The 18,149-nt window shown below is 35.6% G+C and overlaps 1 protein-coding gene across 5 annotated transcripts in view; it reads left to right on the top strand.

Annotated features, from left to right (window-relative positions):
- kcnn1a (potassium intermediate/small conductance calcium-activated channel, subfamily N, member 1a) overlaps positions 1-18,149 on the top strand; it is a 36,267-nt gene that overhangs the window by 6,485 nt on the left and 11,633 nt on the right. For all 5 annotated transcript variants that reach the window (XR_009268563.1, XR_009268565.1, XM_058761659.1 and 2 more), the window contains exons 2-4: positions 6,296-6,745; positions 15,661-15,756; positions 17,295-17,713. Coding sequence is in view for 3 of the 5 variants with exons in the window: in XM_058761639.1 (XP_058617622.1) it covers positions 6,296-6,745; positions 15,661-15,756; positions 17,295-17,713 (965 nt within the window). In the remaining 2 variants the exon portion in view is untranslated. The remainder of the gene's footprint in view (positions 1-6,295; positions 6,746-15,660; positions 15,757-17,294; positions 17,714-18,149) is intronic.

Raw genomic sequence — 18,149 nt, 5'->3', positions numbered from 1 at the left:
TCAAGAAACAATGTCCTTTCAGAAAAACACACCGTATCACAGATATCTCTAATGCAAATCACCTTTCCTTGTTTAGATTCTCTTCTTTCTAAGAGAAAGAATTGACCTTAAAGAGTGTAATTTGTGCACTAGTGTCACTAAATGGATTTGTAAAATATAAAAATAACACAGAAAAGTACATGAAAATAAAAGTCAAATGAGTTTCCTCAACAAGTTACACACTGCACCTTTCACTAAAATGTTTTATGGTTCACTAATCATCCCAAACACACTGTATTTTGGACTGTTTCCAGAGTTTGAAGGTTAGATTTAACCCAAGTGCAGCACCGGTACAGCAGGAAAAAAGCTAACAAAGGAAGAAAAATAAACTGACCTTTTCAAAGAAAAAAAACCTCTTGATATCTGATGCTAGATAGTTGAAAGGAAGGATACTAATGAGAGTATACAGTCAAAGGAAATTCATTTAGACAGAGAGTCTTATCAGTTGGGCAGGGTGGAGTCAGAGACCTTTAGTACTTCTGAATACTGTGCTCTATTGTGTACAAGCTTTGTTAATGGAAGACGTTGCTCTGGTAACGCAAACAATAGGACTTCTGGAATACATATACTATCCATTACTTTTCATCTGAGGAACTGCAACAAATAACCTTCAATATCTGTCCCACACGTCCATTTATTTATGCTCCATTTCATTTAATTGTATCATTAAATGAAGCTTTGATCTTTAGATCATGATTGCTCCACTCAAGATGTGTCCAGCTGTACTTTGCAGACACGCAGTTTTCCCAATAGAAAAAAAAGTGGGAAGACATCATGTATAGTTCTTTTTTTTCAATCAGACATTTAATAATACGTTTTGTGTGCTTGTTAAGTTACGTGCATATAAAAGACATTGTTTTCCTCATACGTAACTTTGAATCAACATGCATAACATTTTGACCGCTGCCCTGTGGTGCTTTTTAAAAGCTTTTGTAGGCTGACATCCTTACCAATGCATTTTGTAACATTTTGTTCAACCACTCTGTTCTGGCTAATGGCTTAAACAAAAACTATTTTGGATGAGAGGGACCGATCAGTTACAATATCCTGTGACACAAACTGAAACTTAATAGTAGTTTGCTATTGTGGCCTGTGCGATCCACAGTTCCACAAGCGCAGACATTGTGCTCTGAAAGGCTTAACAATATATACTTCTGCGCTTTACTTGTAAATACTTTTTCATTCTTCCTTCTTGTCGTCTTGTCAGTGTTTAGAGTTTCCTTTTGACTGGCCTCTCTTTGCTTGCTCAGTGATCCTTGCTCTGGTGTTGAAGTAATGTCATGCGAAACGTCTGATAAACCTCTCTAATATAATTAATTAATAGATTATATGATGAAAAATTAAAGACTTGAAAGAAAACAATCAGCAGTTTAGTGTCATATCAGCCATATCTCCATATTAACACAATGTTACTGATATCTAACTGAAGTCTAGAAGCAGTGTTTGGTATGATTAAGCACCAATGTCGAAACCTGTATTACTGCCATGGCGTCTCTTTGTCAGTAGAAAATAGTTGTGCAGTTCTCTGCATTATTTGTGACATCTTTAGTGTATATAAAAAAGAGAGAGTGAGATATCAGAAGAAAACTTTAATGAATAATCTCATTATAGCATGTGTCTTTGATATATTAGAGCTGCAGCATTGCTCAAAGAGGTTCTCCTGTTTATTAAGGGTCATACCACCTCAGGGTTTAATGCTGTTGTTCAAAAAGCCAGAAAAGACTGTTTCAGGAAGACATTTATAAGAAGGAAGAAGAGGAAAGGGCTATCTTTAACCCTTTAAAGGTCCCATCTTCTATTAAAGTCTTCCTTTATCTTCCAAGCCACCTCATTTCCTCCCAGACTAAAAGGTCCATTTAAATGGGATCAGTTTGCTCTAAAGGTTTCATGAAGGACATTCAGGCACAACAGCCCATTGTACAGAAAATAATCACACAGGAGTTCAGTGTCTTTGGCCAGTGGCCACATTCTCCATGTTTTGTTTCTTTGTGTGATATAATAATGTCCAGCATCACAGAATCATATCAGGAAATGTGTAGTTTTATCTCAGCTGACCCCACAGGCGATTGCATAAAATGAGCCTGGTGAAAATGGAATTATTACTTTTCATTCTCTACTGATACCTAATGGTCGAAATGCCAGTGTGATAACAGGTTATGTGTTACATGGGGTATGAGAAAACATTTCACCTCAGCAGCAATCAAAAATTAAGTTTTTATTTTTTTATTTTTTTTAGATTAAGGATGCGTTTAAATGACAACATTGTTCTAAAAACAATGCGTTTTTGGAAAATTTCTCATGCAGACGACAATGTTGTCAAAATGATCCCCGTTCACATGGGTCTGTGAAAACGACTAAACAATAATGCTGTATAATGCATGCCAGGCAAGTAGGTGGTGCTGTCACTTTGTAGAGAAACACTACACACCTGCACCAGTGTTGCCAATTTAGCAATTTTGTAGCTAGATTTAGTGACTTCCCCACCCCTTTTGAGACTTTTTTCAAAAGTTTAGGGAGAAATATAGCAACTTCTTGGACAAACCTTATCTAAGTTCTCATCTTGCCCACAGATCTATATTCATCTTTACATAGATCAGTGAATTTGCCATTATCATGTCATCTAGTAACATTTAGGGTGAATCCCATTTCTCTGTCTTACCCCTTCCCCTTCCCCTACCCCTTCGTCTTACCCCTAGCCCTTGTCCCTCGAAACCGAGTGGTAAGCGCTAGGGGTGAACACATACCCCTATGAAATGAGACACCACTTGGTTACGGTTACGTCATCATACACCGTCGCTAGCTGGCTGCTACGTCACCAGACCCGACAAGTGTTGATCACAAACTTTGGATCGTTTTACAAACTTGTTAAAACTGTAGACATGCATGGAGTCCATTCAAGGCTAGTCTGCGGGACTGTTGTGCAACTCAGCAATGTAACGTTAGCGTAGCAAACTAGCGATTTTTAAAACATTTCAATTAAGAACATGGTTGCAAATATATATGTACAGGACTGTCTAGAGCACAAAACAAGACTGTCGTAATTTTTAAATAAATTATTTAAGCCGAAAATACTTGAATACTTGAAGATCTGGCCGTCATTGTTGCCGGTTGCGCAGTGTGTTCTGGGTATCCCTTGGTTTCAAGTAAGCTCGCGAAAATGCTTGGTTTTAAGGGGCATCTACCACTTCCCCTTAGCCCTACCCCTCGATCAAAACGAGAATTGGGATAGGCCTTACTCTCACGTGAACGCGCAAAACTAAGGGGAAGGGCTAAGGGGAAGGGGTAAGACAGAGAAATGGGATTCACCCTTAGATACCAGTTTTAGCTACTTTCAATTGAAAGCAGTTGGTAACACTGACTTGCACCCCACACATATGCCTATAGACTAAACACGTAATCTGCATGCCGTCACTGTTTTTACAAATTTCCGTTCTTGTAGTTTACACGGAGGTGATAATGGTATTATTTTCAAAAACTTGCGCTTTGAAACCCGTTTTCAAAGATTTGCTTTTTTATACCCCCAAAATGCCATTGTTCTGTAAAGGAACGGCCAAAACGCATAAAAAGTTTTCTGTTATTAATTGAAAATGGTGTTGTGTAAACACCCGCTTAAATATGCAAATATCAAGATATGGAGATGTCTTGAAAAGTACATACAGAAGTGAATAAACCTGTAATCAAAATGTTACATCAAGATTTGTATTTTGTACACTGGAGTTTTTTTTTTTTAAACAATAAATACTTTTTTGAATGTGACCTTCAGGTCAGTCCTAGTTGCTTTAGAAGGAAACACTGAAAGGTTGCGTAACACATCTAAGCACAGAGAATGGTGTGAATTTGTATAATGCACTGCAAGTACCCTCTCCTCATCCTCTGGTACAAAATGTATCCTTTTTGAAGACGTGCCTGCTAGTGATGTGTTTTTACATTATACCTTTCATACAAAGGTAGATGATTCTGTTGGCATATTCTCCTGTCACCAACGCTGCAGCGGTTGCAGTGATTTTAATACCATCAATTTCAAAGTGGCCTCTTCTGTGTTCAGAGCCTACTATTAATAGTACTGACATTAAAAAATTTGACACACTCAAACTTGCATTAGCTGATGGGCTGTTTGGAATATGGTGTTGTATAAAGTTCAGAACATTTAGGAAAGAAGTGGTATTAAATGGCTAGTTGTATGTAAGACTGAGTTGTTAAACTCAAAAGCCACTGTGTCTAGGCACTCTAACTGTATTTCTGTGATGTTACGTTTTGCATTCTTTATCAGTCAAATTGGATGTAATCAAAGTATGTGCAAAGGGCATACTTATACATTCTGTTTATTTGATAAGAATTACATACACACTGTTTTTAGTGTGGATTGGGTTTTGAATTTGCAGCATTTCCTCAAAAGCCATTTAAACCAATAGAAAATTAGTGTCAATAAATAGCTTCTGTTGAAATAGATTGGGTTGTGATTACCCCATGCAAATATGTGACCCTGGACCACAAAACCAGTCTTAAGTGTCAATTTTGTGAAATCATCTGAAAGCTGAATAAATAAGCTTTCCATTGATGTATGGTTTATTAGGATCGGACAAGATTTGTCTGAGATACAACTATTTGAAAATCTGGAATCTGAGGGTGCAAAAAAATCAAAATATTGAGAAAATCGCCTTTAAAGTTGACCAAATGAAGTTCTTAGCAATGCATATTGCTAATCAAAAATGAAGTTTTGATATATTTACGGTAAGAAATTTATAAAATATCTTCATGGAACATGATCTTTACTTAATATCCTAATGATTTTTGGCATAAAAGAAAAATCGATAATTTTGACCCATACAATGTATTTTTGGCTATTGCTACAAATATACCCCAGCGACTTAAGACTGGTTTTGTGGTCCAGGGTCACATATGAGGTGTGACTGACAGCTAACAAACATTTGTCATATAGTCAGTAATTTGTAATAAAACTTCTGCTAAAGGTAGATTTTGTTGTTTTACACTTTTACTGAAAAATGCAGGCACGACCAAAACAATGCAATAAAAGGATTTCAATACTATGTTCTATAACCCCTAATATCTGTGATAATTACCTGTCACTGATATTCAGTACATGAGTTTTGAAAATGTTTTTGATTACCAGTATCAACCAATAATGTATATTTAATTATACATACTCATTTCCTCTATTTTTACATTTAGATTACCTTTGCCATCATCTAACACTCACTTGAGGTTTATCTTTAAAAATGTATTGTGATCTTTAGCGAATCTCAATTCCAAAATATCACTTTTCTTCCTGTAAATTATGATGTTTTAATGCCTAAAATCATGTATTGCATTTCAAGATTATCTTTTAGTGATCTTTTTTAAAATTTTATTTATGAGAAGTAGTACAGAATTTTAACTGGCCTATCAGCCATATATCATTTATTTGTCATAATATTAAAATATTTAAAAGTATTAGTCAGAATTTTAATATCAGTGCAGCCTTGATATTGCTTCTATATAAAAAAAGAAGTTGGCCTTTTGCAATTATTGATTAATCATCTGCACAATTATTTTAGATTGTGATAATTTTTCAGTGAAATTTAAGCATGTAAAGGAATTCAATTATTCGCATAAAGCTAAATTTTTTTACATGTTGTCACTGGGTGAGGAGATGAGTTGTTTCCCCTCAGTTTCACAGACAAGGCTCGAGCCTAGTCCTAGACTAAAATGTAAATATGAGCGGTTTCAACTGAAAGGAACTTGCACTGACTGATCTTAAGACATGTCAGTGCCATTGTTTTGTCTTAAGATGCACACCAGTAATGCTTTTTTCTAAGGCATGTTTATAAAAAATTCTTAAATGTCCTAATTAAACTATGGCCTAATCCTGGCTTAGACTAAGCCCTGTCTATGAAACCGGGCCTGTATTTTATTTCTGTGGAGACAGTAGAAAAACATTGCTGTAAAATATTGTATTTATATTATATTATATTTTTTCCTCATGACTGTTTAGCAGACTTCTCAGTTTGCTCATTACAAAAGTAGATGATTAATATAATAATATATGTATAAATTTATTCATCAATTGATTGTTTACTGTACAATTAGGATTTAGTCATTGCTAAACTGTGGCGTGAAGATGCTACAGTAGGTTTTCTGATGAAATGTGCCTTGGGTCACTCTGCTCATGGAGCAGGGCCAACAGAGTAGATTAATGCTGGGTTTCGGTGTATATGCTGCTGACACCTGTTTGTCTGTATTTGATTTTTGCTGACAGGCACATGCTGAGCGAACAAAGCTGAGCCATGCTGGATCCAAGCCCTCCCTCTCCGAGAGCAGTCACTCACTCCCTCAGATAGCCATGAACAGCTGCAAGTACAATGGAGGAGTGGTAAGACCACTGGGCAGCCTGGCGGCGTCACGACGCAACCTAGCAGAGCATGACTCTGAGACCCAGCCGCTCCAGACTCTTCACAGCTCCGGCCTGGAAGTGGTCGTCTCTAAGGGCGGTGGCGAGGACCCCAGCAAGGCGTCCAATGAGAGCCTGGTCCGAGAGAGTGGCAACGCACCACAGAAAAAAAATAAAGATATTGGCTACAAGTTGGGCCACAGGAGGGCACTTTTTGAGAAGCGCAAGCGGCTTAGTGACTATGCCCTGATATTCGGTATGTTTGGGATCGTTGTCATGGTAACAGAGACTGAACTGTCCTGGGGGGTTTACACTAAGGTAGGTGCTTCCTTTTTTGCATTTTTCATATAAATACACATAAAAAGGCTCATGATAAGCAGAGGGATCCAAAAGTTTAAAAACACAGTGAAATTAAAATCTTGGTTCTACTTTACTTGGTAGCACTTTAATTTACAGTGCCCTTGTTACACACGTTATGCACAATTACATGCAATAACTCTAAACCAAGCCCTATTCTTAACCCTACATGTTGTTAATTAGTATTACTCAGTATTTAAATGTACAGTTGCACTGTAACAAGGACAGTGTAAAATAATGTGTAACTCTTTTATTTTAAATTGTCCTTGTTATAGTGTAACTATAAAATTGAGTATTGAATAATATTAATTGTACCATGGTCTGTCTGAATACTGGATTCTGATTGGCTGGCAGGTATGCAGTAAAACTGTTTAATGCACAGGTAGTTCCAAGTCAGTTTAATCACCGTTCCATATTAATGCGCTGCTTTAATTGATACACACAAACCCACACACATCACTCGCACACAAACAGACACACACAGAGAGAGAGAGAGAGCGAGAGAGGTCAGAGATCTTATTCGCAGATTGCGCTGCGCACACACACAAACATGTTGTCAATGCTGCCCCATGACTTTTATTAATAAAATGGCCTAGATACTAGATTGCTACATTATATTCCTCAGCAACGAGGTGAAAAAAATAGCTGTTTTTGAAGTACAGCTTGTTTAGAAAGACACGCAGATGCAGGTAGACTGACACAACTATCTCTCTCTCTCTCTCTCTCTCTCTCTCTCTCTTGCTCGCACGCTCGATAAATAATTAATTCAGATAAATGCCATAATTCATTCAAATAAATGTGATCTTACCGCACTATTTCATCTCTGCGTCTGATTTGAAGTGGGCAGAATGCTAGAGCTAACGAGCCATAGCTGACGAAAATAATTCAGTCATTTTTACCATTCCGGTCAAATATTGCACTGCGAAACATCATTAACAGCTTTAACTTTTAAATCCCGGCAAATGACCATGGTATAATCGGGATAATGCATGGCTAGCTGTGCAATAAACGTTTTTAATGCACTCCGCTTCGCGTTGAGTGTTTCTTGGCCTCCACATCGTGCATTAAAATTGTTTAATGCACAGCTAGCCATGCATTATCCCCTACCTAAATATAAAATTAAATATTAAATATTAGGTTTAGTGGTAGTTGCGTGTAATCAGAGCTGGGTTGATTACTTACAAATTGTAATCTGTTAACTGATTCAAAATTACATCACAAAAATTAGTAACGTAATCCATTATATTACACATTTTAAGTAAACTAAGACTAAAAAGACTACTTTTAGATTACTATTGAAATAACTTGTTTATCTCATTGATTTAAATAGGATAATCTCATACCATATTAGCATGAAAATACAAAGAGCAAGAAAATATATTCCATTTTGTTGTTGTTAACAACATGAAGTGCATTAAACATTATATTACATCAAGGTTTCCCAAACTGGGGTTTGTGAAGGAGCCTGCAGGGGGGTTCATGAGTTTAATGAAAAGCTAATAATTAATTAAAATTTTTTACATTAAAATAAATAATTTTAAAATCAATCAAAATAAAAAACTTACTTAGAAAATGAAATATTGTTATATTTGTTTACCTGCATGTCATGTGACCATAACCAATGTCAGAGAACCAATGAACATGCAAAGGTGATCCTTAATATATTTAAGTTAGAATCTCAGGTGTACTTCAAGTAAATATATTAGGTGAAAGAATTTGATGACAAAAAAGTTTGTGAATTTGTGGATTCATGAATTTGTGCATTTTAATGTGTTGCCACCTAATGAATGATAATTATCTCTGTGTGTTTGTCCACAAAACTGGAAGACTTTCTGAGTGTGTATGAGCAGTAGGCTATTTTATAATGGAAAAATTAAAAGATGAAAAAGAGGAATTAGGGAAATGAATAATTAAATAATTTATTGCTATTGTTTAAATAATATGCAATCAAGTAATCCATAAAAAATGTTGTTTAATATTTAATAAAATTACAAGTACTTAATTTTTTTGGAATCTGATTATGCAATCCAGATTACATGTAATCAGTAACTACCCAGGGATACACTTTATTTTAAGATGTCCCTGTTACAGTGTAATTATACATTTAAGTACTGAGTAATATCAATTAACTACATACTTACTATATGGTTAGGGTTAGGATTAGGGTTTGATTTAGGGTTACTAACATGCAATTATGCATAATTTATTATAATAGTAAGTACACCTTAAAATAAAGTGTTACCCCCAGCTCTGTGTGCATTAATAATTTAGTTTTATAACTATAAGCTATGGTAGCATATGTGTTGCTAAATTCAATTTGAAATGTAATATGCAAAATGGCAATGCAATATGTAAAATGGCAATGTATTTCTGTGTTTAAATTTACATTTTCCCATTCATATGTGCAACATTTAGTGCAAAATGAAAATGAAAATTTAATTATATCATTTAAATTTGCAATTTTCAACACTAGTTTTAATATGCAAATTAAAAACATATTTTAAAGCTTTATAAGTTGCAAAATGAAAATGAAAATGTATTACCCAAATTGATTAGATATGTTTAACATGTCCAAGCAAAAACTGTAGCAAAATTATCATTTAAATGCTGTTTTTCCTATAAATGCATTTAGACTTAGAGGTAGGACACTTGGGATTGCATTTTCATTTTGATACCATGTGATAATTGTAGCAAAATGCAATGAAAGTTTCAAAATGCATTCTGAGCCAAAGGTGCAGCAAAAGAGTAGCAAAATGGTGATGTAAATGTCTTTTATTTTTCTTAAATGCATTGACACTTACATATATGATGTTTCAATTGCATTTTCATATAGTTTCATATAGTCTAAGTCATTGTGGATTTGAAAATGCATTCCGAGCCGAGCACACCCCCTAGCTGTCAATCATTACATGAAGGCGGGGCTCGGGAACAGGACGCACAATAGTCAATATTCACCAAACGCTTTTCACCTGCCTCAACATCTCTCACTGTTTACACTCGGATTGATGCACATAAGCAAACAGACAGCGCTATTCTAAACTTATTTACTACCTTACCTTATATTTTATTACTCTTTTATTTTTAAAATAGCGCGTGTTCCGTGGCACCTGAACAGGGACGTGAAGAGAGTTCCTCAGGGGCAGGGGCTCAAATGTAACATAAAAAAAACATAAAAAAATTATAGGTCAAAAGTTTGGATACATTACTATTTTATATTTTTGCAATAAGTCACAAAATTTTAATATACTTTAAAATACATTTTATGTAATGCTGATTTATTTATTGATTGATTTATGACCAGTCATACTTTTTTCAGGTTTCTTTGATGAATAAAAAGTTAAATAAGAACAGCATTTATTTAAAATATAAATATAACTTTTGTAACAATATACACTACCGTTCAAAAGCTTGTGGTCAGTATTTTTTTTTTTTTTTTAAGAAATTAGTTTTTATTCAGCAAGGATTTGTTAAATTGATAGAAACAGTGATAGTAAAGATCGATATTGTTAGAAAACATCTCTATTTTGAATAAATGCTGTTCTTTTTAACTTTTTATTTATCAATGAACCCCAAAAAAGTATCACAGGTTCCAAAATAAATAAATAAAATAAAAACAAAAAGCCAAAAATTAAGCAGCACAACTGTTTCCAACATTGATAATAAATCAGCATATTAGAATGATTTCTGAAGGACCACCCATTGAAGACTGGAGTAATGATGCTGAAAATTCAGCTTTGAATCTCAGAAATAAATGATATTTTAAAGTATATTAAAATAGAAAAACAGTCTTTTAAATATTCTTTCATAATATTACAGTTTTTCTGTATTTTTGATCAAACAAATGCAGGCTTGATGAGCATAAGACACTTTCATAATGCTGCATAATTATCAAAAATGATAATATAATAAAGTCCTTTCATGTCACCATTTCGTCAGCCTACACTTCACATAATAGGCCTGTAGGTGGCACTTGGGCTTCATTAACTATGAGAGTTTCATGAAATTAATGAGTTTCTATGAGAGTTTCATGAAAATAACGGTGTAGGATATCATACATAAATATAAGTTAATTGAATAGCCTACTGATTACCATTATTGCGACTTTTGTTTTGTGCAGTGCTTTTGTAGTCATTCAGCATCTATTTTCTCAGCGATGTAATTTGTTTTATAAAATGAGACAAACCGCAGATCCAGATCGCTCCACAAATAATCTTGTCTGTCCCATGTCATTTTCTACCGATTTATGAATAAGAACGGAAAATGCTCCACTTCACATTATTGTCCAATGAAATTTGAACTTGAGCCAGATCATGATATGTAGCCTAATATTCTAAAATATATAATATATAGATTTTTAATTAAATCGACACACTAGCTTTGATTATTGACGAAAAGTTTAAAATATACTCACTGAAAGAACCATTATGGCTTGAGAGCATATGGTTTTCGAACAGACTGCGGAATATCAGTTAGTCGAGCAAAACGCACGCAACCCATAGCAACGCCACAGGAATTTTCCAACTTTTGAGCGATTAGTTACCGTTTTGTACACATTGTCATGTTCAAATGCAAATGTATTTTGTTTTATTGACCACAATATCATTGATATTTGTCTGAGAGGGGCACTTTTGAGTAATTTCGAAAAAAGGGCAGGGGCTCGAGCCCCCAAAACCCCTGCCCCTGAGGAACTCTATGCACGTCCCTGTTCAGGTGCCATGGAACACACGCTATTTTACGGATTAAAAATAAAAGAGTAATAAAATATAAGGTAAGGTAGTAAATAAGTTTAGAATAGCGCTGTCTGTTTGCTTATGTGCATCAATCTGAGTGTAAACAGTGAGAGATGTTGAGGCAGGTGAAAAGCATTTGGTTAACGGTGAATATTTGTAACGGGGCTGACGAGACGTGAGACGTGCGGATCCAAGTGCAAGCTTTTATTTACAGGCATGGTCATAAATACAGGCAGGGTCGAACAGTGGCAAACAGGTATGGCAGGGACAAGACAAAGAGTAATCCTAGGGCAAGCAAAGGTCAGTCGACAGCGAACAGTATCCGAAGGGGCTTGACGAGAGAGGTATCTGAAAACGAAGCAATAGTCCAGGCAGGGGAAACCACAATCCAAAACAGGCAGGGGAAACCACAATCCAAAACAGGCAGGGGAAAACACAATCCAAAACTATCAGGGGCTCTGTAGAGTTGCTACGGTTAGGGGAGCGGTAAACGCATACAATACTCGGCAGTGAGGGAAACAAAGTCCAGGGTTTAAATAGAGTGTGTGATTAGTGAGAGCTGTGTGATCAGTGCCTTCAGCTGTGTGTGCAATCAGTGCAATGGATGATGGGAAATTGAGTAGATGGTGAAGTGCAACAGTAATGTGATCAGTGCAATGAATACTGTGGTGAGTGAGTGACCTCTGGTGGTGAGTGAATGGAAGTTACAGACCAGATTCGTGACAATATTGACCTATCATGCGTCCTGTTGCCGAGCCCCGCCTTCATGTAATGATTGACAGCTAGGGGGCGTGCTCGGCTCGGAATGCATTTTCAAATTAGTAATGGGAAGTTTGGATCATTTTACTGACTCGGACCTTTGAGTCTCGTTCAGCAAAATGAGTCTTTTTTTTTTTTGTCATTTCGTTCATCTTAGCAAAATATAATTAAAATGTTACGTGTTACTTCCCTAACACATCTACTACTTATGCAAACATTGATCACACTACAAACAATACAAAACTATAATGGTATAAGAAACAGAAAAGATTAATTAATTGTTTACCTGGGTCTTTAGTCTATGATTAGCTCACCTCACCTCTTATCTGACAAGTCTTCAGGTTTGAGTCGTTCGTTCATCACATGACAGCTTCATAAGCTAAACCTATGCGGTCAGAGACGGAAAGAGAACTGATTAGTTCATCTCTCGAGTCTTCAGGTTTTTCGAGTCTTTCGTACATCACGTGACAGCCTCATAAGCTAAACCTATGCAGTCAGAGCCGGAAAGAGAATTGATTAGTTCATCTCTCGAGTCTTTCGAGTCATTCCTTCTTTTGTCATGTGACGTGACAGCATTGGACAGAGAAATTAGTTAATTTACAAGCTTCCTTACAAACGGGTGCATAGTTATTATTATTATTATTATTATTTACTCTTACAGTTACGTGATGCGTTTCTGGTCTCAAATTGTAGCTTTTTATTTCTTACAGTTTATAAATGTGTGAATTTCTGTCATGATGGTTCTTTTCCATAACGCTGAATGTGGTAACAAAGGTAATGAACTAAAGGGTTGGTTATTATTATTATTATTAAGTCTTTTTCCCTCAGACTGCATAGGTTTATGGGGCTGTCACGTGATGAACGAACAACTCAAACCCGAAGACTCGAGAGCTGAACTAATCAATTCTCTTTCCGGCTCAGACAGCATAGGTTTAGCTTATGGGGCTGTCAGGTGATGAACGAACGACTCGAAAAACCCGAAGACTCGAAACAGGTGAATTAATTCAGTGCAGAACCTATAGGATGTTGCGCATGCGCGACTGAACGAATCACTCCCTGAGACGACTTGTTCTTCCCGAGTCACATTAAAGATTCGTTCAAAAAGAACGAATCGTTCAAGAACGACCCATCACTATTTAAAATCCACAATGACTTAAACTATTTTCATCGCGAGGTATTTAATGAAAATGCAATTGAAAATTCATGTAAGTGTCAATGCATTTAAGAAAAATAAAATCATAAAAGACATTTAAATCACCATTTTGCTACTCTTTTCCTGCACCTTTGGCTCAGAATGCATTTTGAAACTATCACGCGGTATCACAATGAAAATGCAATCCCAAGTGTCCTACCTCTAAGTCTAAATGCATTTAAGAAAAACAGCATTTAAATAATAATTTTGCTACAGTTTTTGCTTGGACATGTTAAACATATCTAATCAATTTGGGTAATGCATTTTCATTTTCATTTTGCAACTTATAAAGCTTTAAAATAGGTTTTAATTTGCATATTAAAACTAGTGTAGAAAATGGCAAATTTAAATGATATAATTGCATTTTCATTTTCCACTAAATGTTGCACATATGAATGGGAAAATGTAAATTTATACATTGCCATTTTACATATTGCATTGCCATGTTGCATATTGCATTTCAAATTGAATTTAGCAACACATATGCTTCCATGCAAGGACACTGTAAAAGAAAGTGTTACCAAAATCTCATTTAAATAAAAAAAAAACCAGAAATTAAAAAAGAAATATCTATAATAGAGAAATGTTATAATATAAAAGTAATTAAGTTATTGTCTGTAATATTTCTTTTACATTTGTAAATTAAAAAAAAAGTAAAAAAAAAAAAAAAAAAAAGTTCTTCACAAACTGTTTCATATCAATTGGCATATACGGGCTACATAATAGCACATAAAGACATCACATTAATATTTGTCCTCTTAACTGCCTTGATCTACTTTGGGATGTACCTCTTCTCATTTCTTTACTTTGGGATGTACCTCTTCTCATTTCTTTACTGTTTTGTAGTTGTTTTCACAAGCAGTACTGGTGGTCCTAGAGAGTTTAAATACTTTAAACTTTGAGGTAGGCCTGTGTTACAGACAACTCCCAAAGCAATTCTTAATGCAGGGTCCACAAAATGAGGTGTTTGTTACTGTGACCACTCAGTTCCCTTGAGATGTGGATTTTGTAATGGCTGTGCTATTTCTAGCCCTGTGGGAGAGAACTGCTACACTGCTACTGTCACATTCAGCTGAATTAACCGAATTATCACATGGCTTAATCTTGGATGGAAAATAGAAAAAAGAAAAAAAGGAACAATGGCATGTGAATGTCAGCAGGAAAGAAAGGCACTCCAGATGTGTTTGTTAGGAATCTGACCTTTAAAAAAACCTTCCAGTGACCAACAGGTACATTAATTAGTTTACTATGTAATTTGTCACATGGGAAATTTATAACAATTTCAGACCTAATTTTTTCGTAGCGGGACCATTGGGACCTGGGGTTAAATTAGAAGGGGTAAGGGAGAAGGGAGTCTAATTTCACTGTTAAAATTAAATCTTTTAATTGCTTTTCTGTGGTTATATAAATTATGCACGGTTTGCTCAGTTTCTCATACTGGCAGAACATGAAATTTTGATTTGGGAATCTTTGCATATGGATCGTTTCTTCCAGAAAGTCATTTCAATCAGGCTTTTAGTATATCTAGAATATAATTACTTCGATATGACAGATGTTTTACAGAAAAATTGACAGTTTTGGTGCCTACAATGACAGAAAAGTAAGGTAAAAAAACCATAACGAAGTGAAAAAATAAAGCAAGGCTAAATTTGAAGTGTAACATCATAAAATGCAGGATTACTGACTATTGACTGATGGCTTAAATGGGCATGAACTACATTTACGTTATCGTTTATTACCTCTCCCTCCAGTCTGTATTCTGTTGTACAACACTAACATTTCAACCAACAAGTCCCTCACTCCCACCAACACATTTAAGCTGAGATGACAGGACGGTGCCGAAAAACATTCAAGTGTTCACATCATCAAATACACCCACATAGCGTGATTGTGCATGTATGTCATAGGGAGTTTATAGAGAGAGTAAACCTAATATCAAACATAATCAGATGTTTGGTTCCCCAGTATGTGAGGTTCATTTGTTGCCATGGGGAATATTATGGAAAGTGAATTTTTTTTCCTGACACAGTGGGGATTAACTCCTCCAGGGTGAAGCACTGCAGTGTATTGTGACGCAGATGGTTTAGACAGCGTCTATTCATACAAAAATGTTTCATTTAGTAAGCATGATTTTATATATGACTGTGTGGTGTGTTTGTTCATACTAATGGCGTGTTTCGTTTCTCTTGTTGCAGGAATCTTCATATTCATTTGCACTGAAATGCCTTATCAGCCTTTCCACTGTTATTTTGCTTGGTCTTATAATAATGTACCACGCTCGGGAAATACAGGTTAGTTCTTGAGTATCAAGAATAAAAAAAAATTGATTGTTTTGTATTTGAATGATCTATTAATGCTAATTTTAAGGTGAAATGTGTAACTTATAGGTCATAAATATCAATGAACAGAAAACCTTTTTAAAGCAGGTTTTTCTAAGCACTCCCACTCCAACAGTTTCATATTGATTAGCATTGCTGATTTGTTAAGGGTTTGCCCATTCCCAGCATGCATTGCAGCATGACTACATTTGGCTGTTACTGTTTATAGAGTTATTGTTTCACTGTTTGCTGATGGTTTTTATGCTGTTGTTGTTGATTTTGTCATTATTGAGGTTTATGTGTGAAGTGCTGCAATCTATGTGCTTATACATTTCTAAAGGTAATATATAGAAAACTATTACTCACGTATCTTTGCTTAAAATGAAAACTGAAATTATTATTACTTATAAATATTAATATAAACTGTATGTAATAATACAAACAGGGCAGATTAAAAATCTTGCTAATTTAACTTTAGTTGAACCTTAAATGCATTATTGTCTTGAAGAATGTTATTTTACAATCATTGATATGGTATTTTTATTAATATTTATTAATATAGTATTTTTTACTTTTAGCCTTTATTAATATGAATAAGTTGTTTTTAGGCTATATTTTAAGGTTTCGTTTTGATTTTAGTTAAAGATTTAGTAATTTATTTTTTGCTATTTTCATATTTTCATCAAAAATGTTTATTCAACATTCATATATACTGTATATATATGAAGAGTTCAGATGCAAAAGCCTCTAAATGACATCTGAAATTTTCATCTAAAATTAGCCTTTTTATCAGGCTCCTATATTTAGGTTCAGTAATTTTACTGTAATGGCAATATATAGGTCCTTTTCTATGCAATTAAAGTGAAATAACTGAACATAAATATAGGACCCTGATAAAATTGCTCATTTTAGAAGAAGATTTCAGATGACATTTAGAGGTTTTTGCATCTGAACTCTTCATATATACATATATATATACACTGAATTCATTTTATTTCAGTTTTAGTTACTCTACATAAAGTTAAACTAAATGAAAATGAGAAATATTGTCTCTGCAACTAGCAAAAATCAAATACGTTTAAGTTTTTTATATTTATTTTATTTCAGTTAAGGTTTATTTTATTTCAAGTAATGATGTTTTTATGGTTTTAATTTTAGTTAGTTATAATAACCCTGGTCTTGATGAATTTACTGGCGAACAATGAAATTCAAATTGGCAAAATGTCTCGACTTAGTCAGACACAACTTGAAAATCTTAATCCATCATGTTGGCTTCATTTTTTTTTGTTGTTGTTGTTTATCAATTCCTTTTTTTTTACAGTGAGTGTTAACACTTTTAAAGGAATTAACCTGGTTTCTCTACATACTAAGTTAAATACATCAAGGTTTTTACCATAAAAAATGGCATACTTCACCTTTAAGGCATCACCTGACGTTACTTATACATGTTTTCATGAGTTCCTCTTAACTACTCTGTTAAATACACCCTCTTCTTCACCTGCTCCCCACAGCTGTTCATGGTGGACAATGGGGCGGATGACTGGAGGATAGCCATGACGTATGAGCGCATCTTCTTCATTGTCCTGGAGCTGCTGGTGTGTGCCATTCACCCAATCCCGGGCCAGTACGTGTTCACGTGGACGGCCAGGCTGGCTTTCACCTACGTGCCCTCCGTGGCCGATGCCGACGTAGACATCATCCTTTCCATCCCCATGTTCCTCCGCCTCTACCTGATTGGCCGGGTCATGCTCCTTCACAGCAAGCTCTTCACCGACGCATCCTCACGCAGTATAGGTGCCCTCAACAAGATCAACTTCAACACGCGCTTCGTCATGAAGACCCTCATGACCATCTGCCCGGGCACCGTGCTCCTGGTCTTCAGCATTTCCTCCTGGATCATCGCGGCCTGGACCGTTCGGGTCTGTGAGAGGTATGGCACCACAGCGACTGTGATCCCGAGCTACACAGCTATACCCCTCCCCTCCACTCGTTCTCTCTCTTGCTGTCTTCTTCTGTCTTTCGCTCTCCTTCTCTCTGCATCTCCCACTCACTCATTCCCTCCAGGAGCATCTCCAACAGCCTCACGCTGCCTGTATGAAGAGCTTTTCTCCCATCAGCTCTGCGATTGCACCACAAATCCCAGTCCATGTTTTGTAAGCTGTATTAGCAATTGTTAAATAATTCATGACTGCCTAATTGTTTGTTTGCGGAATGGTTTGTTTTGGTAATCTTGAGGAGCCCCGAGGATTCCCACTTCAAAAACTGCATCATCATGATCTCATCCCATGAGGCAGAGTAGATTTCAACATATTAAGGCATATTAGGAAATGGACATACACAGCCTTGTTGGGCTAAAGCAGCACTGT

This window comes from Onychostoma macrolepis, chromosome 02 (assembly GCF_012432095.1).
Source record: "Onychostoma macrolepis isolate SWU-2019 chromosome 02, ASM1243209v1, whole genome shotgun sequence".
NCBI lineage: Eukaryota > Metazoa > Chordata > Actinopteri > Cypriniformes > Cyprinidae > Onychostoma > Onychostoma macrolepis.
The sequence above is the reverse complement of the archived record's forward strand: the minus strand, read 5'-3'. Positions and strand labels throughout refer to the sequence as shown.